This window comes from Syngnathus typhle, linkage group LG9, assembly GCF_033458585.1.
Source record: "Syngnathus typhle isolate RoL2023-S1 ecotype Sweden linkage group LG9, RoL_Styp_1.0, whole genome shotgun sequence".
In the NCBI taxonomy this organism is placed as follows: Eukaryota; Metazoa; Chordata; class Actinopteri; order Syngnathiformes; family Syngnathidae; genus Syngnathus; species Syngnathus typhle.
In genome coordinates this window covers 7,878,696-7,902,467 of record NC_083746.1, presented here as the reverse complement: position 1 = coordinate 7,902,467, position 23,772 = coordinate 7,878,696, and the positions used below count along the sequence as shown (strand labels likewise).

General features: G+C 41.5%; 1 protein-coding gene across 4 annotated transcripts in view; it reads right to left on the bottom strand.

Moving 5' to 3' along the window:
- The window catches only part of LOC133159515 (partitioning defective 3 homolog B-like), a 75,178-nt gene that overhangs the window by 12,984 nt on the left and 38,422 nt on the right, over positions 1 to 23,772 (bottom strand). For 2 of the 4 annotated variants that reach the window (XM_061286571.1, XM_061286574.1), the window contains exons 19-26: positions 23,367 to 23,582; positions 22,496 to 22,546; positions 22,316 to 22,420; positions 21,916 to 22,141; positions 16,425 to 16,535; positions 15,761 to 16,132; positions 11,560 to 11,674; positions 385 to 461 (exon numbers count right to left, since the gene is read on the bottom strand). In XM_061286571.1, the coding sequence (XP_061142555.1) occupies positions 385 to 461; positions 11,560 to 11,674; positions 15,761 to 16,132; positions 16,425 to 16,535; positions 21,916 to 22,141; positions 22,316 to 22,420; positions 22,496 to 22,546; positions 23,367 to 23,582 (1,273 nt within the window). The remainder of the gene's footprint in view (positions 1 to 384; positions 462 to 11,559; positions 11,675 to 15,760; positions 16,133 to 16,424; positions 16,536 to 21,915; positions 22,142 to 22,315; positions 22,421 to 22,495; positions 22,547 to 23,366; positions 23,583 to 23,772) is intronic. The other 2 variants (XM_061286572.1, XM_061286573.1) reach the window with 2 other exon arrangements.

The window sequence follows — 23,772 nt, the reverse complement described above, 5'->3', positions numbered from 1 at the left end:
TTCCCAAACCATTGCCAAAAAGTGGAAAGCTTAACACAGTCCAAATTGTCTTGGCATGTATTAAAAGTTGGGGGTAGCCAAGGGTCTTGTTGAGCACATGATTAATTGAATAGAAAAGTCATGTGAAATGCCAAAAAAAACATAAGGGTAAACAACTACCCTAAACTAAGAACTAACGAACATTTAAGACAAAAAAAATATTGTAGCAAGACAAAGACTGCATTGATTGTGCATAGGGCAAATTGGGGGGAGAGACTGAGGAGTTAGATGGTACTTTTTTTCTTTAACCTTTTCCAACCTCTGAATGGGTGGAGAATACACTGGAGATGTGGGTATTTGGATGGAAAATAAAAAAACAAAAAGTAAAGAAAACAAGATGAGTACCTTGGTAGTGAGGCATACTGACGCTCCACCTCTTCATACTGTGGTGCAATTCGATGATCTTTCCCTCTGCCTGGGACCTGAAACGGACAAAGAAGTAAAACATTATTGTTCAATTTTTTAACATTAAAAAAAATCGCTTCTTTTTGGAGAACCCTGCTCTCTACGTCGTTTCCCTGCCTACCCTACTAACTTGCGGATTGTCTTTGGAATGGGCTTACAATGATTTGGTGACTCAGTATGTCTGATCCCGTTGTTTCCCGACTTTCACTCTTGCGTCTGTGGCTTTTTTCTGTTTAAATAAAAGTATTCCACAGTCTGATTGCCTCATGCTGCTCCTTGCATGCTCTTATCCTTCCTTCAGCAGTTCCACACTGACAGTCGTTCAACCCTTACCCCCCCTTCGAAAAAAATGTAAATTACTAACCTAAGTATTTAAATGGCAGAAAATGTGTGTCGAAGTGTGTAAATGACACTCATTAGTTTTTATATTTCAGTTTGTGAGTGTGACTGAGTGATAAGGATGTAATTTAGGATTGACAAAGGCTAGTTATTAGGGATTTAGAGTTTGAGCCTACCGAGAAGGTGGATAGGGTTTCCTTCCTCGATAGGGTTTACTTGTGAATGTTCCACTCTGGCTCACACATGGTTTTTAAGTCATGTTTATCTCCAACTAAACGGGGGGGAAAATGTATCCACAACGTATTCTGTTTTGCTCGCTCAATACTCGGAAGGTGTGTACGATTATCCCGGTCTATTCAGTTGGGATTTTGCAGTATTCCCGAAAGACTCCCAACTAAACCAAAGACATGACAGAATCGAAAAGGTACTCTCAGTAGAGATCATATGGAAAAGTGCAAATACAACTGCTTCTGACATACTCTCAGGTGTGAGATGTGACACATCACATAAGGTGGTTGGACCGCAATCTAACAATACCTCCCTCAAAAGTACATATTCTCCTTCCCGGTAGATCTCGTGCCACGCAAAACCAAAATGTGAGTGCGGCGCTTCTTTGAATAAAGAATAATATTAGCATCAAATCCCCAAAACAACAACAAAGGGATAGGTGAAGTGCTCACACGTGTCATAAGCGAGGAAGAAGACAAAGGGCTGACGGTTTGATAGAAAGCTAGTTTCCTTTCCCTTCGACTGGCGGTAATATTGTCAACATAAAAAGGTCTGAGCGTGAGATATCACACACATCCTCTCCGCTCTGTATTCAAGGAAACGATGCCAGGAGGGATATAAAGCACATTTGCGGGCCCCGCTTTCTTTTGAACACCTGTCTTTATAGCTCTAATATCTCAGGTAGACAGACGTGGGATATTAGCGGGGAACAGATATGTGGAGTGAATGAATGAAAGGGTATTAGTTGGAGAAGAAAGAAGAAAAGAGAGATTGCGTGAATGAGAAGTAAATGAGCCCGAGCGGTTGAAATACATCGAAGGGGTATAATGAAGCCACTGAGCGAGGAGGCGGTGGGAGGAAAGACATGAGAGCGGGATTATAAAAAGAAGGGAGAGAATTGGCTCAAGACAGCACGGCGAGGTGATGGGAACATTAACAATATGATTTAAACAAGATTGCTCAAGGGGCGAGAACACGGGAAAGGTTGGCTGATGACAACATTCGAGAAAAAAGGTGAGGCTGATGATTAAAGGGTGAGAATGATGAAGGCGCGGGATCGGGAGAGAAAAAGTGAAAACAACTTAGATGGCAAAAGAGAAAAGGTGTGGTCGAAAGGATAAAGTAGCTAATATGCTGCGTATCCCATAGAAACACTAACACCGGTTTCTCGGTGACATTACATTTGTATCAAACTGTTCATTGATTTTAGATTACAATAGAATCTGGATTTAACCAAGTCAGACTGGACTAGATAACTACTGCGGTGATTAACTTTGAATACGTCCGTGAATTTGTCTCAGTTTACTCCAAATGATTTAACATTGAGGTATTGCGTCTCATTCGTAAATAATGCCAGAGGCCAAACAGGAAGGCTTAAAATATTGGTCTGTAAAAGCAAGTAATTAAGAATACTGCTGAAAGTACTTCAATTGGGTTATATGCATTACCAAAAGCCGGAGGGATAACGGGAAAGTACTATTCTCAAGCGGGACATGGCTAAGCCTGAAAAGGAATCTCAAGGATTGAGGACTAAACATTCGTGTGGCTTTAAAGTCAGCCTATCATGAAAATAATGGCTTCTAAATTTGACGCAGCAAATTTGAATGATAACCCCAAAAAAACTAAATGAGGCTTCAAAATCATTAAAAAAAATCTTTCTCATGGTCCAAGACCTGCCAATTTTGTGTTCATGCTGAAAAACTAAAATCCTCTGCCTCTATAAAAATGTGAAACAAAACTATAACACGAGTGCCTGCAATCAACAGCAGGACGTGTATGTGTGTGGGGGGGATTTCTCCCATCGTCACATTCTTATGTGCTGCTTTACAGTCAAAGAGAAAAACTGTATGGGGGGGGGGGGGAGAAAAAAAGAAGCCCAGATGGTTGTTTAATGCCAAAGGAAAGGCAGAGTAAACAAGAACACACAGGCGCATGTAATGAACGTTCACGTGTGAGTTGATGAAGTAGGTAGCGAAGCAACAGATGTGGATTTTATAAGCTCATTAAATATTACCAACACTAACAAGGCCACCGAGGGAGTGTCACAGAGGCCCAACTCTACCTGGCATCTATCACGGTAGCCATGAATGCTATGGAAAAATATATTTTGGAAACTGCTTTTCAAATCACCGATATCAAACATCGGCTTATTTTTAGCCCCTGATATCGGCCACAAATTTCCCATACTGGTCAATCTCCACAGGTGTCCCAATACTTTTGTTCGCATGCAATTGTGTTCTTCGGCGCTCTTCCTTTTTGTCACAGATGACTGCAGCTGAAACGTAGCACGGGTAAGCTAAATGGTCCGGTGACATTTCACAGCAGAGTGAGCACGGAAGGAGTCATCAAGAAAGCGGCATTTCTTCTTCTTTCAACAGACTCTTCAAGATTGACATGGATGGAGCATCTCAATTAGAACACTTGTGGCCCTCTTCTCTCTCCCTCCAATCTTGCACTACTTAAGTGAAATACCGTGGTCCTGCGAGTGCTACAAAACAGCCATCCTCAACGCAGACGCTTAATTAGAATCTATATGTTCCTCATGTGCCCAATCATATACAGTGGTCCTCAGGCACAAATATACTCTTATCGCCCAATGTACAGCCTCGCTATTTATCCACATAGCGGCTGGCTAGCCTCCATTTTATTTGCGGCTCGTCTTCTGACTTTGAATCAGTCCCCCAGTGGGTAGTTTTGATTTTCCTTTGCAAGCAGCTCATGTGTCAACTATGGATGGACAAGAAACACCATAACGCAAACGATTGCCGATGACAGAGTGGACACATTGTGGGTTAATGTTAGCATTCAATGAGCGTGTGGTGGATCTTCAATCTTTTGAAGATTTAAAGGTATTTGATTTTTTTCCTTTTAGAATGGAAAGACTGTTGCCACATTGCTTGTAGCTTTGTGATCTAAAGTATCTGAGAGCACTCAAAAGAAGTGTTGGCCTGCGAGGTGTTTTTGTGTATGTTTGCACGGCAAAGTGAAGGCCGTGGGCTGTAGAGCGAAGTTTTGAAAGCAGAAGTCTCAGCACCTGGCAAAGTGATTGCTGAGTCACTGCTATTGATCAACAAGCCCATGAAATCTCGGCAGACATAGACCATTAAGGTCACTTTGCACTATTGGACTGTAAAATCTCACTTAGAGAGACAGCAGGGTGTGGCAGTCCAAATGGAAGGAGGATGGTGCACAAGAAAAAATCTGCATCTCAGACAAATGTAGCAGAGGTCGAGCGAAAAGATGAACATCTAATACGAGTGGAATTGTGTGATCTTTTTTTCGGAATCGTTAACAATGCACAGCAGGCACGTTCGCTCACAAATGTCTCCCGATGGAAATGTCAGCGACGCTCTCCAATAGATGGCCAGGAGTTAAGACTGGAGCGCACTTAAATGTCACAGCAGTTTAACTTGTGGTACAATTAAGACTACCGAAGGTCAATTCCTCTGAAAGCGTGCAGCCGGATGAATCTCCGGTGAATACAATTATTATTACTTGATGCAAAGTGTCTCACCGGTAACTCGTTATTAAGGAAATGCCAAAAGGCTGCAGTTAAAGTAAATCTTTTCATTCTAAATTAATTGTGGTGGTGGTAAGTTTAGAGGTAGAAAGGAGAATCGTGTCCATGTCCCAATATTTATGGACCTAAGTTATAAAAAGTCCCATTGTAGTAGTTTTGACCTGTTTTCTTGTCTTCACTCCCAAAAAAATAGGCATACTGATTCTGAGACAACAGCATTGAATTGAATTTGTGTTTTTGTTTTTTTTACTCTACTGTATAAAATAAAAATATTTCAGAAAAATTGGTTCAAGTAAAGAATGACAGAAAATGCGGAGAAGGCATGTGCAGTGGGGGAGAAAATAAATAGTCGTAAGAAGGAAGGTAAGGTGATAGCACGGGAGATAGGATTAGTCTCTGCTGCAAATCCTGTTGAAAAATGAACACAACACACCAGCGCTAACACACACACACACACAGATATGAACTGTATATCTCGATGCTAACACATAAGTTTAAGATTTTTTCCACATTCCCAACAGCTGAGCGTGTCCTTGAAAACGCAAGGTGGGTAGTGGATAAGCGGAGAAAGAGAAAGCGAGTCAGAGGTGATGCGGGAATATATGGCGCTACAGAGAGAAGGATCAGCGGAAAGGGGGGGGCGCTTAAAAGTGAAGAAAGATAATTTACTTTTCTCTAAGCTTCCTTGCTGCCACCCAGATAGTACATCCCAGTTACTCTACCACCCACTAAGCAATGGGCACCCCTGAATTTGTCTGTCCCTCTGTCTCACCCCAAACTCCCCCCACTTGAAAAAGTTCCCCTTTGAGGATTAGGGGGGGTACAAAGAGAGGTGAATTCCAAGCAAGACTGGGGGGAGCAGAAGTGGGAAGTGTGGGTGAGGTAGAAGTTTAAGGGCGGACAATTAAGAGATATAGGAATGACGGAAGGGAGGGCTGAGGCAGCAGAAATGGAAGCCTCAGGTTGAAAAGTACTGTCAGCACCGTTGCGTTTTTATTTGGGGGATTGTAGGAATCATTTTCGTTATCTCTTGGGCAGGAAGTATTATAGCATATATGAGAAGGTGCAACCACCACCTCTCACTTTCAAAGTAATTGACACAAAAGAATTCATGGCCATGGAGAGAGCCTGGATATAACACTGAACATTTTTTTTTCTGTTATGCATGCGGACAAGGGTAGCAGGTGTCGACTTTGACAGGAGAGATGGAGATATAATATGATGGAAGCAATACTCCCTCCTCTCTTACCTCTTCAGATGATTGACTACCGCCCGGTGGTGTCATGGTGTCCAATTCTGTTTCTCTCTGCCTTTTTTTTTTTTACACTACGTTTTCTTCATATTCCTGACCTATTGCGTCATATTGGTTTGTTTGGGGTGCTCTTGTTGACTTCAGTTGAGCTTCTACTGGACAAAAGGTTATATATTGGATATCTGGGGCAGGTCACTAATCAACCCGGAACAAAGTCAGTAAATATTCATGTGTGAGGTTCAACAACGATGCTATAAAAGATTTGAAAACAAAGCGAGCATTTATGCAAAGTTTGAACGGATCCATGAGTGCACATCAATGGACAAGAAGTGTGGAAAATGGGGGCAACATTTTCTTTTGTGCTCATTGACATGCCTTTTAAGAGGGCACAAGGTCAACTACAGGGAGCTTTTTGTTTGCTATGTGAAAGAAGTTCACAGCCGGACTCATCTGGATATCCAAGAACAAATGCCAGAAGGCCAAAAGAGGTGTTATTTATGGAATTAGTTAAACAGAGTGCAAAAAAAAAAAAAACTGAAACATTTGTTCTCACAATGGGTTATAGCTTTTTTTCTGAACAATTCTCAATTTGTCTGTGGACTGACTTGGCTGAAAGGTATGAGGAATTTCTATATATCATCCAGTCCAGGCTCCATGAAGAAGAACAGACAAAAAAAAGGAGTGTTGTGGGAATTGACCAGAAATGTAAGAGGAGAGCATGGTGGGGATTAGAAAGTCTCTGAAAGTCAGTCACTTAATTTCCTGGCTAACCTGGCTATGATTATCTCCAGAGTGGGAAAGGAGTGCTTGAAGTCTGGGACCAGACTAATCCATGGTGACCAACCTCCACCTCTCATTTCCTCTAGATTAACTCACTCTGCTACTTAATGAAATGGTAGAGGTAGAGCGATATTACACAGAGTGAGAAAGAAAAAAAAAAGTGAGAAGGAAAGATTGACCGTGGAGACTCAACACCACCAAAGAAAGAAAACAAAAACATTGCAAAAGTAGAACAGCAAACGGTCGATTGAGGACCTTCGCCAAGATGAGCATTTGAAACGTTCTAAATGGATCGGTGGTCTCGTGATTCTCAAGCTTCACCTTTATCCTGGATATGATGACAGTTCCTACTTAGCAGTTATAATGGTACGGTCACCACAAAACCAAATAATTAGGGACAATCGCTTCAGAGTTTTCACTATCCATTTTTGGCACACACGCCATGTGCCATGCATGGAATGAAGTGGTGGTGGGACGGGGAGGGGGGGGGGGGGGGTGGGGTCAGCTGGGAAAGCTCCAAGCACCATGCATAATAAGAATAAGTGGTATGGATAATGGCTCGCTGGATGGATGGTCCAACGTCAAGGCTCCACTATAGTTGAGAAAATGTGCCAATGTAAGGATTGCCAAGTCTTAAAGGAGATAGAAATCGAGGGAAAAGCCAAAACATAAAATACTTCTAGGCAGATCAAATTACAGATGCTTACACATGAAGTACTTCGACTTGGCCAAGATTATCTGTCACTGTTGTTGAGCAAAATATATCTAATGATGACACTGAATATCAAGACACAGTTCTGGATTACAATTGAACCTCTCCAAAAAGCTAGGGCCAAATGTTTGGCGGAAGTGCCAGCCTGACCAGTGTCATGCCACTTGACCAGTCTGTCGGCCAGTGCCCTGCTATGCCACCGGCTGGGCCCCAGCTGGCCAATTAGCTCCCCTCTTAGTGTGGAGCTCAGCCAATGAAAAACCCTGTGAGATTTCAGTTCGGCTGAACCCACAGATGGGCGGACGTGGAACACAAGTGAGGGAGAGGGGAAGGGGAGGGCTGGGCATGAGTGTGAAAGAGAAGGTGAGAGGGACTTGGCTTTAATTCTCGGTCGAGATTGTGACATCTTCGTTGAGTTCGCGGTGGGAAACAAATGTTCTCAATCAAAGTTGACATGAGACTCCTGATGTCTGGAATCAGGGATGAGTTTTCTCTGTCCAATATATTTATGATGACTTTCATGGAATATTTGCTTTAATAGTAGGAGATGGATTCATTATAGACTCGACTGAACAATCACAGCAAAATGTTTGGACGCTTTTTAATACACTCAAGGCAGCTGAATCAACAATCTACATATAAATGTATACATACATTAATATTTATAGGATACAACGCTTATATTTGAATATTTAAATGTGTCAAATGTGTATTTATTTTCATTTTACAGGGACTCAAACAATTTAAGTAGGACGAAGCTTATTTAATAATTTATTATTATGATTATTTTACAATTCTAGTATAATGATAGAACATTTCTTGCTATGTGCACCATATTTGATTCCTAATTATCAAAGACAGTAGACCACATTACAAATATTCCAATCCTAGAAAGAATGTTTCTTCAGTTTATTATGTCAAGAAATGATGAATCGCGTCTGCTGAATATGGGATCAAGGCCCGACAATCAGTCAAATAGTCATGGGTCACCCAACCGCAGAGCAGTTTTGACCCAAACTTTATAAAACCTAATTAGGGGGAGTCATACATGTTTAAAAGTGATAAATCATGACATGTTGACTCATTCTGCCCGCCTGGCAGACGTGCGTTTGTGTCTGCTGACATAGTTTTCAGCGTGCAGCGTAAAACCATTGCTTGTTCAAATATGTCGGCTGCATGTTTTCAAACTTTCACCCTGCTTTGTGAAGGCTCAGCAGTCAGACCAGCGAGGCACCAGGGCCAGACAGCGAGGTCGGAGTCATCCGCTAATCATATTAACATTCCTCTGTAATAACACAATCCAACTCCTCTTCTCAGATTGGCCCTCCAACTTGAACCCCTGACTTTCCACATGCTAACCATTTGGCTCTATAGATTTCTACCCAGATGATTTTCTCCAAATACATTTTTTTAAGGTGGTATCATAAAAAAACTCGGATGAAAATGTCATGACACTTGACATTATGCCAAACAGTTTTAGTTCAGTTTGAGACTGATTAACTTCATTAAAATAACCCTAATAGCTTAGTGGCTAAATAGCTAAATAACCAAGAACCAAGTTAAGCAGTTCCCACAAAACTCTGCATAGTGGTGGCTCAAGGAACAACCCCTTATAATTGAGTAAAACTGTGACTGATGTCAATAATGCAAAGCATTCCTGGGGTCAAGCCAAAGATTTTTAATTGATTTTGTGTCTGACCCATGGCCAGGTCATTCGGAACCTTTCAACCTCATAAGTGAAGCAGCTTGGAGTTAATTTGGTTGGATTGCTTTGGATTGTCATCTCGCTGAAGTGTGGCATTTGTAATCATCTTCACATTTCCATCTCATCTGCCAAAAATGACTGACTTTTGAAACTCTTCATTTGTTTCCCCTTAAAGCCTCAATAGCATCAGAAGAGTGCCGCAGTCCTGCGGTCGCCATCATTTCAAGACATTTGGTAGTTTTGGCATCTTTTGCTGACACGATGTTTCATGACATTACAAAAATGCAGTATTTTAAAAAAGGGATGTAAACTTTCATTAGCCAATTTAATTAACAGAGAAGGGTGATGTCGCATCGTATTAAAGCCAAACTTGAGCCTAGTTAAACTGCTTTTGCAGATGCCTATGCAATGAGCCACCTGTTTTGGCAACTCTAGCCCGTCGAGGGCAGATGTGTGCATTCAATAAGTCAGATTGATGTCATTCTTGCACATTTTTTTCTTCTTGGTTAATGCGTGTGGGTCTAAGGGGATTTCCATCAACCGGTCAATTTTGCAACTTCTACTGTTCTCCAGCCAAATTATATAGAAGCTGTAATTTGGCTTTGACTGATTTTTATTTTTTTATCCCCTTGTGGAAACCACTACTGCAGCTTCAATCGCACACACAGACACGCATTAACACTCTGTATTACGAGACAGTTGGTGTGAATGATTTAAGTGTTAATGGCTTTAGATATCCAACAATGAGTCATCCGCTAATTGCTTCAGTCAGTCATAACTTTGGAACCTTGCTGTAGATTACCTCATGACGCAGTTTGTGTGTGCGAGAGAGATGGCGCTCGGTCTACGGGGACGCATGAAGAAATGCACAGGGGTGGGGGGGGGGGAGGACACAGATGAACAATTAATGTCCAGACACAAGTGCATCTCTATTATTGACTAGGACAGGGGAAGGATATATATCTCAACGGTAGGCGTCGGCGTATGAGTGTCTATGTTAGTCCCACAGACATGTGAATGTGTCTGGGTCCGCTGGGTCGGCACTGATCCCATCTTGTCTGACTCGGGGATTATAACCTCATGACCTACAGCTAGGCTAATCTTAAATACACACACTGGTACACACACTTTTATGGAGAGCAGTAAGGGCTGGATCATAGTTTGGCGTAACTCTGTCAAACAATTAGGGAGGTAAGAAAGAAAAGCTAAAGTGGGGGAATAAGATATATTTCCGATGTGGAGTATTGGTTTGATCACTTTTCCTAATATGCATTTTCTCAATTTGTGAATCACACAGCAGTGAAGTGACGAGGGAGATACCGTTAAGAAAACTGAAACCTTGAACGGGAAGAGAAACAATCTAAGAAACGCAGACAGTCATTCCAAACGGAAATCCGTGACTGTCTACGATTCATACTAAGAATTCCATCTTAATAAACAGAATATAATACAAGGTCGTCTTATAATAGCACAAGGGTGACATTGTGCCATGTCCTAAAAGTTGGACAGATGGTAAGTCAATGAAAAAGCCAATTGTCATTGTTAATGATTGTCAGATGATTTGCTTTTTATAAGCGATAAAAAGTTCTTTTTTTGTATTTGGGGGAAAAAGTAGGAAAAGTTGTATGTTACAAAAAGCAATAGTCTAAAAGTAAGCTTGATTAGTTTCTTTCTCTCTAAAGGCCTCAACAGCAATCTAACAAAGATGATCAAACTAAATAAGGAAAAAAAAAAGGGAGACAAATTAGATCTGCCATTAGGCCTTGCAATGAATGGGTTATCTTAAAGGTGAAAATGAGACATTTTAATTGGTCTCCCTACCTGATTTATAAACAATAACAAGATTTTCTAATCTGGGGTCGAGCGTGGCTATTGATTCCAAGAGGAAGGAGGTCGCCCTCGCTGCAACCAAACTAAATTACTTTGAGAACTAAATTAAAGTAAGGCAGGCACAGCAGTGTGACCGCATTGTCACATGCGACATTTAAATGATCGTAAAATAAAACTCATCGTCTCATTGAGAAGTTTGAATCTACCGTTTTCCCCAAATGAAGTATGCATTTTTAACACGGCAAGTGGTTTTTCATCATTTTAGTCTCGAAAAGGGAGTCTAGTCTCTCTTTGATAATAGATAAATATGAGTTTTTGAAATGCAAGAGAGTGCAAATGAAATTAGAATGTAAACGAGCAAGCGATATGGTGAAATAACAATCCTATCCAAAGAAACTGTGAGTGTCCTTATGACAGAAGTATTTACATTTGCCAAGCAAAATAAGCCATTGCTAAATGACACCTGACAGCATTGTGGGAGGTGATTTCTCATTAGCACTTTGATAATGTACTGTTATTCCAGAGACTCGTTTGAGTCAAACACAGAGGTGGAACTGTGAAGATGCAACAGTGATCTTGTGATTGGAGCGGGAACAGCTGGATGACCAAGCTAGCAAAACCGGATCTGTGATGTTATTCCATGGCACGATCCTGTATAATCTGATTTATTTAGCCACAGATTTTGATTTTCGATAAAGGCTAACATGCAATGCTAATTTTTGTCGAAATAATAAAGAACTGGTGCCTACCCTGTCCATTTCATGGCCTAGACGTCGAGGGTCAAGTTCTTCATACGAGGGCACCATCCCTTCTCTCTTTGCCTGTTGGTATTCTTTTCTTAGCTGCTGGATTCGGTCCATATTGCTGCAAACACAAAGGAAACTCTTGTAAGAATAACAAGAACGAAATGTTATGGGGGGGGGGGGGGTCTAGGAGTGCAAGAGTAGTATGAATGCCGTTGAAGGTAAGGCGCAGAAACTTTCAAGGGTACGGCTGATGAACAGGAGTCAAAGCTCGGAAATGATATAAATCACGGATGGGTTACATCTGCAGTATAATCTTTGAAAAGTGTCATCAAGAACTATAAATATTTACAGGGTTGATGATAAATAAGAAGGCACCCTCTCATGATACATTTCAAAATCTTTTGAAGAGAGCGATAGTTTAGATCAATTGTAAATGATGAATATTGATGCACTGTATAATATTGGGTCAAGAGATCAGCTAAATCCCAAATCACTCGTGGATCTAAACACATCAGACATCATTATTTATTTAAAATCTAATGTCTGGTGGACCAAATAAAAAAAAATATAGAGTAGTACAAAAAAATATTATAATAACATTAATATTCTGAAAGATATCAGATGCTGCGCTAGTTTGGAAAATTGCGTATATTATGATACTAATTCGTGGTGGGTCTCCATCGGAAAAAAAAACAATCCTCGTGTATAAGGTATATACTGTTTTGGATGTCTTTCTTTTTTTGCCACACCAAGCAAGTCAATTTCTGAGAGAAGACACTTTACAAGAGGGAGTTGTAGTCTGTGTGCTGTCCCTGATGTCTAGTAGTAGAAGATCATTAAGCTCCGTGTCGTAAAAGGATGAACTAGACGACAACAACCAAGACCGATCAATGTGTTATCGCACTCTCGCTGTATCTGTGTCACTCAGCCGCTCTTTCATTCTGATTTCTGGTAGGTGGTGAACGCACACAATATATAAGGCAAAAAAAGAAAAGAAAGTAAATGAGTCCATCGGGTATCATCCATAATTTTTAGACAATCCATCTCTTCATTCCTTCCCACCCTTGTTAATCTTTTCATCTGCTTATCTCCATCGCCTCTGCCCCCGACTCCTTCTCATCTGCCTCCCTCATCTCGGCCTTCATCATTTTTGCCCGCCTAATCTCCCTATCTTGTGTTTTGCACTAATTAGCTGACATCTCCACTAATGAAGTTTGACAACAATAGATGACCAACGACAGCAGGTGGAAAGTCATGGAAGGAAAGGAAATGTGTGGAAGAGACAAAGACACTCCCAGACACCGTGATTGTGTTATGAGGTTGCGACTTGTACTCTCCCAGATTGTGCCGAGGATCACTTTGCTCTTCAGGTTAACAAGAAGCGACACGTGTTTTTAAAAATGCAGCTGAGAGGATATGACACCGCTCCTTTTCCAGCACGGCATAAGCACGGAGAGTAATTACGCTTCTGTCGACCGCCATGACATCAATCGGACTGGCTGTCGTAATGCTCCGCTCGGTGGTGGGAAAGGCCGACGTCCCGTTTTCATGGTGGGGGGGTGATTTCTTCAACAGATTGAAAATAATATGCCATAAAATTATGTTGACATGCAGGTGGTAGAGTGGCTGACATATTGTGTACTTTACCTTTTGACTCGGCAGAAGGCTAATTTGCTCAATACCAATATCAATGTTTGAATATGATTTTGCACCATTTGCACAGACGGAGATTCTTTTTTTAAGATCAAATCCAAATATATTAAAATGAATAAACATGAGACTACTTTGAAAATATATAAATGTCTTCCTTTGCATTTGCCCATGAGTGCATCTGTGCCTCTTTAAAACGAGCGACGTGTCCTTCTACAAGCCCAAGTACAATGTAAAACCCTACATTCAATTGCGGGTGGATGTCCTTTGCATGAAATGTATTTTTCATCGTGGACTACTTGTGCAAATAGGAGAGTGCATGCAACAGGGTGAAGAGAGACCCAGAAAGGCTTCATTGAAGGAAGGAGAGCAAGGGGGGAGGTAAGGATGGCAGCCGAGTGCCTCTTGAGAGCTTTCCTTATTAGCCGGGCTGAATCATTCACTTTGAGTCCAGGAAAACACACATGCCGGCCCGTTTTACAACCACTGCCCATCGCCCTCCCACCTCTTCTCATTCCTCGCTTTTATTCCTCTATACGTTTTTCGCACCCAGCATCTCAATTTAGTCCAACCCCTTCTTTTTTTCTCTACTTCCAAATGGCTCTTTGCAGTCTACTTTTCCCGTTTGGACCCCAAACACTTAATGACCCCAAAATCCCCAAATTGCTACTGTTGCTCCAAGATTTTTTTTTGATCTATTTCAAAATTCTAAACAGGCACCGCCCCTTCCATCTCTTCAAAATCTTTCTCACTCACTGTTCAATCTTTTCCGTCTTATTCTCTCATCCACTGTCGCTTTTTTGTGCTTTTAGAACTAAATCCCCCTTTTTCTCCAGCACTTCCTCCGGTTAATTTGTTCCTTGAGCGGAAAACACTCCATCTATCTCCTTCTTCTCCATCACTATTTTTTCTGTTTCACCCTCTCTCTATTTTCTTTTCTTTTAACTTCCCTTCTCTTTATTCCTAATCCTACTTGACCTTCCATTTGGCCTCCCTCTACTTTCAAGACACTTCAAATCCCTCTTCTTGCTCATACTCACCATGGTCCTTGAACCTCCTTACTGCTGACATTTTTCAATGAAAAAAGTATCTCGAGTTTCTCATGCATCTTAATATGCAATAAAGCCATCGAATCACAAGAAGTTATGATTATCAAAAGTTTCTCATTTCTAACTATTTTTCCTCAATTGGAAGCAAATCACATTATTGAATAGAATTTGTAGGAGCGTTTCCTTGACAATTCAGTTCCCTTTTTTTTTAACCTATATTACGACTCGTCCATTCAGTTTTGATTGGTTGAAACTAGCAGTGCAAATTATAAGACTAACAAAAGAGGGACCATTTTTATTCCAGGACAATTTTATCGACCTTGTCTTAAGTCAAAAAGTTTGTTATTAAAGTGCTGGCATTGAATGTTTATGTTAATGGGAAGTCCAGCTATAAGTTGGCAACTGACACGTCGCTATCTCTATACATGTTTTTTATTTCATGTTTTATTGTGCCTTATAGCCCTTGACAATAAAGATAGTTTTTATTTCATTTTTATCATGCCTCGTAGTTCTTGACAATAATTTGCTATTGATCCGTCTTGCTCACGCGCTATGATAACGCCGTCTCTCAAGATCACTCCGCTGCAGAGTGATTGCATTCTAATTGGTCAAGGGCCAGAGGTGGTTGTTGTTGTTATGGTAACCTGAGTGCACTTGGGATGCTTTGGTGGTGGTGGTGGTGGTGGTTAGGTGGAGGTGGGAGGGGCAGCCACTCAGACTGTAGGGAGCTCTAAACCAAGGCTTTGCAGTCACTTCAGAAAATTGACGCTGTCTGTCAGTTCCACCTGACCGTGTGTGTGAACAAGACAGAAATGTGTGTAATGGTTACAAAAAAAAAAAACCCTCAGCCTCCAATTTAAAGCGTTCTCTAAAGTAACATACTTTGCTTGTTGAATTCCCGTTGACATTCTAGCCGCCCGCTTGCTTCCATTTTACCTCCTGGAGTCTCAAATCAAGTGCAATTGCGGATGTTTATTTTTCTACAATATATTTGTAATTCCATGTTTACCAAATGAGTCTGCATTAAACTTTGTGGCCTTTGCAATATTAAATTCGGAGGCAGTTGGGAGCAAACAATACAACATATTACTGCGGGTAGTTTTCAATAACTGCTCTTGTTTGTTTTTTTTGTACAGAGAATCACAAAGACCTGAAATTTGAACAGGGGAGTGTCGACTTTTTATATCCACGATATTAGCAGAATCTACTGTTGCTAGCGAATCTTATTTGGAGTTTTTAGTACCCCCCCGCAAGGGCTGATAAGCAGGTGCCTGACTGGAGTACGCCGGTGTGGGATGACATTTCCGTGACTTGAAAAACGAGCCTTGTCATCATTCAAAGCAATTTCTATGCACAAAGAGAGAACGATATTGAGATGAGATTGTACATCCAGTGGCATTCCCATATCGCCGTCGTCTGGGACCAAACGCCATCCTTCAAGATGACAACGCTCACCCCCCACAGAGCGCCGTTCATCTGAGACTCGCAGTCGTTTGAGTCCTTACCTGTCATTGGAAGAAGATGCAAACACGGGAGTTGAGTTAGTCCCAGGTCCTTTAGGTTTGTTGACCTTTGCATAAAGCCTATCAAACGGGTCTTCGGGTATGGCTCCTGGGTCATAACTCTGATTGGCTTGACCAGAAACGGTTGATGGACCTTGGGGAGAAGGAGGAGGGGTCCTGATATGACCTTGTTGGACTGTATTCTGTGGAGAGGACTGAAACAGTGGCAGTGGCGGTGAAATCACAGCACGGTCCTTAAAGGATTGTATTCGGGCATAATTGGGATCGGTGTCATCATCCTCCACGTTTTCATATATGGATCTGCCACCTGCAACTTGTTGATCTTTGGAGTGGTGCTCATGTCCAGCCTCAATTCTGACAAAGGCAAAGAACAAATTTAGTTGAAACATTTGGACTATTGGGAACAGACGAGTATAAAGAGAAACTGAAGAAAACATAAGTACAAGAGTCCGTTAGCATGATTGAGAAAATATATTAAAAACAATGCTCATTTCTATTGGCCCAAGGCTCAGATGTGAATAGCATGAAACAGTAAAAAAACAAAAATCAATGCAAGATTAGTAATGGCTAATTACAGTGTTTACAACAAAAGCCTTTTTTTGGCATTCAAGAGAAAACAACAATGGGAAAAATAAATTATTCCAACCTCTCACGCTCATCTTTCATCCTTTCAAAGTCCAGGTCATTCAGAGTGTCTGTCTTCTGACGGTGCAAAGCAGCCTTGGCCTCTTTCTTGTCCTCTTTTTTCTTTCCAAATCTGAGCATTTCACAGAAATGGGAATAATAATAGGGGGGGGGGGGGGAAATAAACAGTGTATTACTAAGGGGATCTGGACTTAAAGTCATGTGACAGTTTCAATGTAAAAAATAAAAAAAGTTGTGAGTCAAGCATATCATCTGTACATTTTGCCGCATCCAAGTTTGATCAACTTAAAAAAAAAAAAAAATACAATCTTGGTTAAAAATCTTGAAAGGCACATGACACTAACAGAAATGGAGACAAAACAATATTGATTTTTTATTTACAATAATACTTAACTATATGTGCCTGTGGCTGTAAAGTAAAGCGTGGAGAGTCCCTGTCACCGAAATGCACGGACTATTGATCAGTGCCAAAATGGAACTCTAACCTTGTGCATTCCTACAGTGTGACTACAGTGACCTGCACGGTAGGCATTATCGTCACTAAGACTGGCGATTAAACAGAACAGCATCAGCAAAGACTGACTGGCAGCCAGTTGGATGGACGGCAAAAGCTCCTGCTCTGTCATTAGTGGGAACAGAAGGATGACTTGTGAATATTCATGACCTCGCACTACATTCTTTACCACCACTCATTTGCATGTGAGGATGATTTAATCACAATTATGTACACGTTATTAAGGCTGCCATCTGTGTAAGAGAAGGTTGCTTGAGAGCGGCAAAAGTCATTTTCTGGCTGTGACTTTGTTGTGACGAGAAGAAAAAAAAAAAAAAGCATTTGCTAGACTCATTTTAGTGGTTGAATTGTTCATAAGCAATAAAGTGCCGGTATGTGCATGTTTTCAATTTCGCATTGATAGAAGCACCAAACGCACTAGAAAGGATCAGTTCATCACTGTGTTCCATAACAGGTCCCTCCAAGGTGTTTCTATAATTGAACCGCATTATAGTATGTGAGAACTGTAATAATTCCAAATGTCTCGAGGAATTTACTGTATATGGCATCAGAGCGTATAGCCAGAAAGACCGCCCGTCCGTAATTTCGACGTTATTTTAAATTCACTTACATCGCCATAGGCGGGAACATTTTCTTAATTTACATGATCGTGCATTAGGGTAATATTTACGTCTGACGGTGCTGGGAATGCAGTAAAAACCCATTTATAAATCCCCCACAGTCTCTTGGAGCACAGATGGGGATTACCAACTAGTAAAACGGGGAATTTGCCAAACCTTGATAGATTTTTGTTGACCTAGCAGAAGCGGAATCTCAGCTTACTGAAGGCAAGAAACGTGAGCGCACAGTATTGAGAAACAGCATAAAATCCATTCCTAATCAGAAACAGGGTTGTAATCTTTGTAAACTGACACCGAGCAGTGGTAATGCTTCAATTTACATTACACTCTTAAACGAAGAACTTTATATACGCTATGTTTGCATCGTTCATGTTTTTGAGTTCTTAATAGCGAATGCGAGTAGAAAATTTGCACACATTTTGTCTCCCCCTCCCTCTGCCATCACAGCATGCCGACCCTTGAGGAAAACGCTGACTGACATTGTGCAACCGTGACAGACAAACAAACACACATGTGCACAATCGCACGCACATATACACACACACACTGATTGGCAGGCATGACACTAGTCAGTGACACGCCAATGACTTCCTGTCACATTGTTTGATTGGCAGCTAGGGTGTCTACCCACCCATTTTGAGTATGTTCTCTCTAATTAGAAAACAAAAGACAAGTCTGGTCAGAAGACAGACTAGTTTGTGCATAATAAATTAAGAGGCTTGCATGTTTTAGAAATGTAATCATGCTTGTGGGTATAAGGCAGTGGTCCCCAAACTACGGCCCGCGGGCCGTATACGGCCCCCCTCCGCATTAGACCCGGCCCCCTGAACAATACCAGAGACGGGAAAAAATGCTAAACAATACCAGAGACGGGAAAAAAAATGCTAAACAATACCAGAGACGAAGAAAAAAATGCTACTACAACCTCACTTTGCCCCTTGTGATTTAGGGCTATACAAATAAACTTGACACCGCGGAGCTTCTTATTTTTATTCGTGGAGTTACCGCAAACTTTGAGATGTGCGATGAGCTAGCATCCCTACAAAGCTTGAAAGGCACTACGACTGGGGAGGATATTTTCGACAAAGTATGTAAAACCATGCAACAGTTGGATCTGGACTGGGCAAAGGTTGCCAGCGTCATGACTGACGGGGCCTCAAGTATGGTGGGCGCGTCTCAGGGTTTAATAGGACGCATGAGCCGGGAGATGGAAGAATGGGGTCTCAAGCGAAGTTGAACTTTTACCTAGGATTGTGCACGGCACAGCATAACTTTCTTTCTGTTAAGAACCCACTGAGGGTCATTTGATTCTTTATCGAGTTCATAAATAGTGTTATTGGCCTATATATTTCCCGCGTTATTTTATTCTGTGAAGAACCCAGAGAGGGCTATTTGATCTCAGAAAGGGTTATTAATATTTGGATATGTGTGGTGCGCTGGAGTGTCAGCATGTTTTCTGGAAAACACTAAATGATTACATTTAGGGACACCTGTGATTGTCACACTTTCTCTGTTAGAAACTGACCCCGGCCCCCCATCAGAGAAGGGAAAAGTTACGCGGCCCTCATTGGAAAAAGTTTGGGGACCCCTGGTATAAGGTCTCTTTTAAGCCATGACAAACAAATGAATGTCCTTTTCTAGTCGAACCATGTCTTAACTCAGCAACAAAGATTCATAACTAGCCTTTCACTCATTTTGTATTAAGAAATAATTGAAATCAGTCAGGTTGGATTTGGATTTCGCTGTTTGCTCCCAATTAATCGAATGGAAGACTTCTTTTTTTCCTACGGTAAGTCTAACTTGCAAGAAAGTAAATGTGTAAACCCATACGATCACTGAGCCGCAATGTACGTCACGCTCTCCTCAATCCCACAATGGAGCATCCTGAATGGGTCCCACTGTTGAGCGAGGATAATAGCCTCACCGATGGAACATTTTATTTCTACCAGAGGTGTCACATTTGGACCAGCTGGCAAGAGAAGAGCGCGAGGAAGGAGCGAAAGAAGGAAGTGCACGGACAGCTGCGGAGCATTAGCGGGGTACGCGCACCGTATACGCACGCCGATGATTCACGACGACCGCCAGCCAACAGTGTGACGACCATCTGACTTGGTGACCAATCGCAAATGGAATATTCATGATCTTTGGTCGGCATCTTCTGGCAAATATATTTTTAGCATTTTAGGTTTGCGTGTCTCTTTTTGTGAAATATTGAACTCATAGACAATCTTGCATACACACACACACACACACACACACACACACACACACACACACACACACACACACACACACAAGTGACTGGCATATCTGATTGGCAGATGGCAGCAGTCTCATTGACAGAGCCAGCTGTCCACTTTCATTTTAATGAGGTAATATGAATTAAAATGGGATTGCATTAAAGGCTTTCTGTTGATGTGGGTTTTATTTTATCGACACTTTGCAAAGTTTGTCCAAAAAGGAAAAAACTCTGTATTTGGTTTTTTTTTTTTCTCAGATGGTGCACGGACAAATGAGAATGTAATTGCAGGTAAAAGCAAAAAGTGTGACCACGGAATACGATAAATATAATCACTGCAAAAACCAGAGCCATTAGGAATACGTCTGGCTACATGGCTACCTTTGGACCATTATGGTATACATTTATCCCAATGCGGCAAATCTCGGCCTAGATGGAACTTTGAGCAGGGCCAATTTGCCCTCTTAGTCTCTAATCATTACATGCAATCAAATGCAGATGGGGGAGCCGAGGCTTGAGGGAAAAGAAAGCCAGCAACGTTCTGAATGATACAACGATGATCTCGCTACCGCGGTGTACAGCAGGAGTAAAAAAAAAAATGGTCACAAGAAAAGATGAAAGTTGGTATTCAAATTAAAAAGTGGAATAACGGTCTGAAAATGCAAAATACCTGCGCGATATTTCAAGATGACATAATTACAGCAGATATTTCTAAGTGCCTTTCGTAACTTAGAAACATCGGCACCGTAAACAAAGAACCCTGTCTACATATAAATATGCTTAAATGGATGTATTGGGAACCAAGATTTAAAAGAAAACATAATGCAACTGTAGCAAAACAAAATAATTGGTAAAGTTTGGGCTTGTTATCCTTTAGATGCACCAACATTACTTTCAGGTTGTGTCACACAGCCAAACAGGCACAAAATCAGCAAATGAGCAGTTTCAAAGACAACTGCTACAGCTTATCATTGGCAGAAGAAAAAAAAAAAAAAAGAATTTCATTCATTATTGAGAAATGTACAAATCTGTCTTGTATCTTATATGAAGATGGAGCTGTGAGTCACTCCCTTAGGATGTACTGTATTTACATGAAATGGATAGAAAAAGTCTACACACCCCTGTTTCAAACGCCCTATTTTTGTCATAAAAATAAGACCGAGATAAATTATTTAAGATCTTTTTTCCACCATTAATGTAACCTACAAACTGTACAAGACCGCTTTGTAAGCAAAAGTGTTTTCGAGCTGTTTTTCTACAGATGTGTATCAGTGTAAAGGCCGTGTGGAATCTCAGTTCGATAACAATCATGCTAAAAAACAAAGATCTGCTATCAGCTTAGAATGAAAGCAGAAAGTCCACATTGTTCATCGAAACACTAAGTCCCTTCACACTCTGTATGTACCTACTGTACTCGCCCCTCTCACACTTTGAGTTGGAGTTAATCAGAGCAAATAGCTCCAACAGATCATTTTAAGCACCTCTTAAAAGAAATTGGGGCACGGCTCTTAGAGTGCTCTTTGTGTGCTACCGAACACGTGATAGCGCTTCACTGGGGGTGAGTGCTCGCTGCGTGGACGTGTGAATACGGGCGGATGGGGGTGATTACATACGCTGCTTGTTTATTCGCACTGACTGAAAAAGACATTATACATCCTGAATTCCATGTTGCCTTATCTGACTGACGCTGCCCTTGGTCGACATTGTACGAATCCAAAACGGCTTTTTCCAAGTGGTCGTTTTCGAAATCCGCATTCCAAAGGCGGTCTGGGAAATAAATTGCTCAGACTTGCTTGGATTGATTTAGAAAAATCAGCTCTTGTTGCTGTGACCGACCTTGATGTCGTTCAAGTGTTTTGTGGCCCCGACTAAATGACTTTAGAGACTCGTAGAAGGCAAAACAAAATGTCGATGGGGCTTTGTTAGAAGTAGAGCAAGTGGATTCATCTATTTACTGTGATACTGCTTGTTTGTGACTGACATTTGTTTTTACTCCGTCATAGCAGTGACAATCAGTTTCATTATGCTTCAGGTTGTTACTTTAAATCCACTGAGATATGTAAGAATATATCACTCTCACCTCATTGGCAAATAGGACAAAAAAAAAAGTTTGACTCACCTCAACAGGCCAAAGCCTATTTTCTTGGACTTCTTTTCAGTTTCCTCAGACTCCTCTGCTTTTTTCTTCTCTTTTTCTTTCCCTTTGCCTCTGTTCTTATCCTTCATCTTGGTTTTTACTTTCTTTTTCGTGTCCCCTTTTGTTTTCTCCTCCACTGGATCCCCTACGCCTTGGCGCGAAGAGCTACTCGCCGGCGTTTCCCGTCCTGAACTATGTTCTGATGCATCTAGAACAGAGGATAAGAAACACAATGAGAATTGGACGGCGTGGAAGAAAGCAACGCAACTCAAAGGCGCTGGTGATCTAATTTCAAATTGACTGCATTTAAACCTTCTTTCAAATCAATCCCAAACTATTGTGTCTGTTAAGGAATGCTTAAGTGGCAGTGCATGTGCCTCACAGTTCTTAGGGTTGGGGTCTGAGCTCCGGCTTTCCTGTGTGGCGTTTGCGTGTTCTTTCCGCGCTTGTGAGGGATTTCTCCGCGGACTCCCGCTTCCTTCAAATTCTGAAAACATGCATGTATAAAGGTCAATCGAAGATTGCCTAACGTCCACACGTGTGAATCTGAGTGTAAATGTACCCTGCCTCTCACCCAAAATCAGCTGGGAATACCTACTGCTCCCCCACGAACCTGATGAGGACAAATGAATGCATAAAGCTATAGGTTGAGTAAAACAATCTTCCTAAAAAAAAAAAAAATCCTGTTAATGCATTCCAGCATACTCCCGCATAATTGACAGCAAAAAAATAAAATAATTAGCATGCATGTCCAACCATCTGTCATGGCTACAGTATTTGCCATAGCTATGCAAACATTTTGACTTCATGGCGAGGGCACGCTCAAGGACTGTTCTCTGTCAATTAACAACGGGCTCCGAAAGTTTTGAACAATTAGAAGCATGATGACAGACACGGCCGGTGCGTGTGCGCGCTGTTGACGTGCCCTATTAGGCCCATCCTGTGTGTAGTGTCGTGATCTGAAACAGGCCATCTCATTACTCTGCTGGTGACTGATAAGAGTTTGCTGCTAATAACACGACTGGGAATTGAGCCACACCTCACAGTGAAACAAAGCGAGCAGATAGCGTTTACCCCCCTGAATAAATATTTAGAAGCTAAAGCCCGGCTAAATATTGAATCATGTACTGAAGGGCAATCTGCTGCATTGCTTCATACTGTTTGTGTTGACAGCAGTGTGGTAGTCTGGGATTCTTCCAAAATTCATGAAACATATCTTTTCGAAATCAATCCTGTTGGCAAAAATTAAAAAAAACAAATGATTGTTCATTGCTCTAGAATGTTGATTTAAAATTGCTTTGAGCCGTTTATATGGTTCCCACACCTCAGAACTGTGAGGGACACATGCTTATCACGAGAACGCTGTAAACCAAATGACAAGTCTTGTGAAGCGGTCAACAAGACAAATATTTGTGACTTGGAATGACACTCACCGTCATCGTCTTCCGGTGGCCCGTCGTAGGACTTATCGATAGCCGCCCTGAAGCTCTCGTTGCAACCTCTTCCTCGGGCCATATTTGGACGAGGGCGATGGAAAGGTAGGAGTTCATTCTTTCGGTTGACTTCGGACATAGCCGTCTGTAAACTCTCCAGCGAGCAGGATTTTTTTAAGCCGAGAGTCGGGCCGAGTCCTGCGGGGGTTTGCGGAGCTAAAAGGAAACAGTAGAACACAAAGGTGTGTGTTTGATTTGCTAAAATACATCATTATTAAAAATAGAAAAAAAATAGATGGAGAACAGAAGACGCTAACCGGGAGTCAAGAAGACTCTGGCACGCATGGCCTTTTGAGAGCAACTGTGCCATGAAACCAAAACTGTGATTGAGTTTACTGTGGCATTG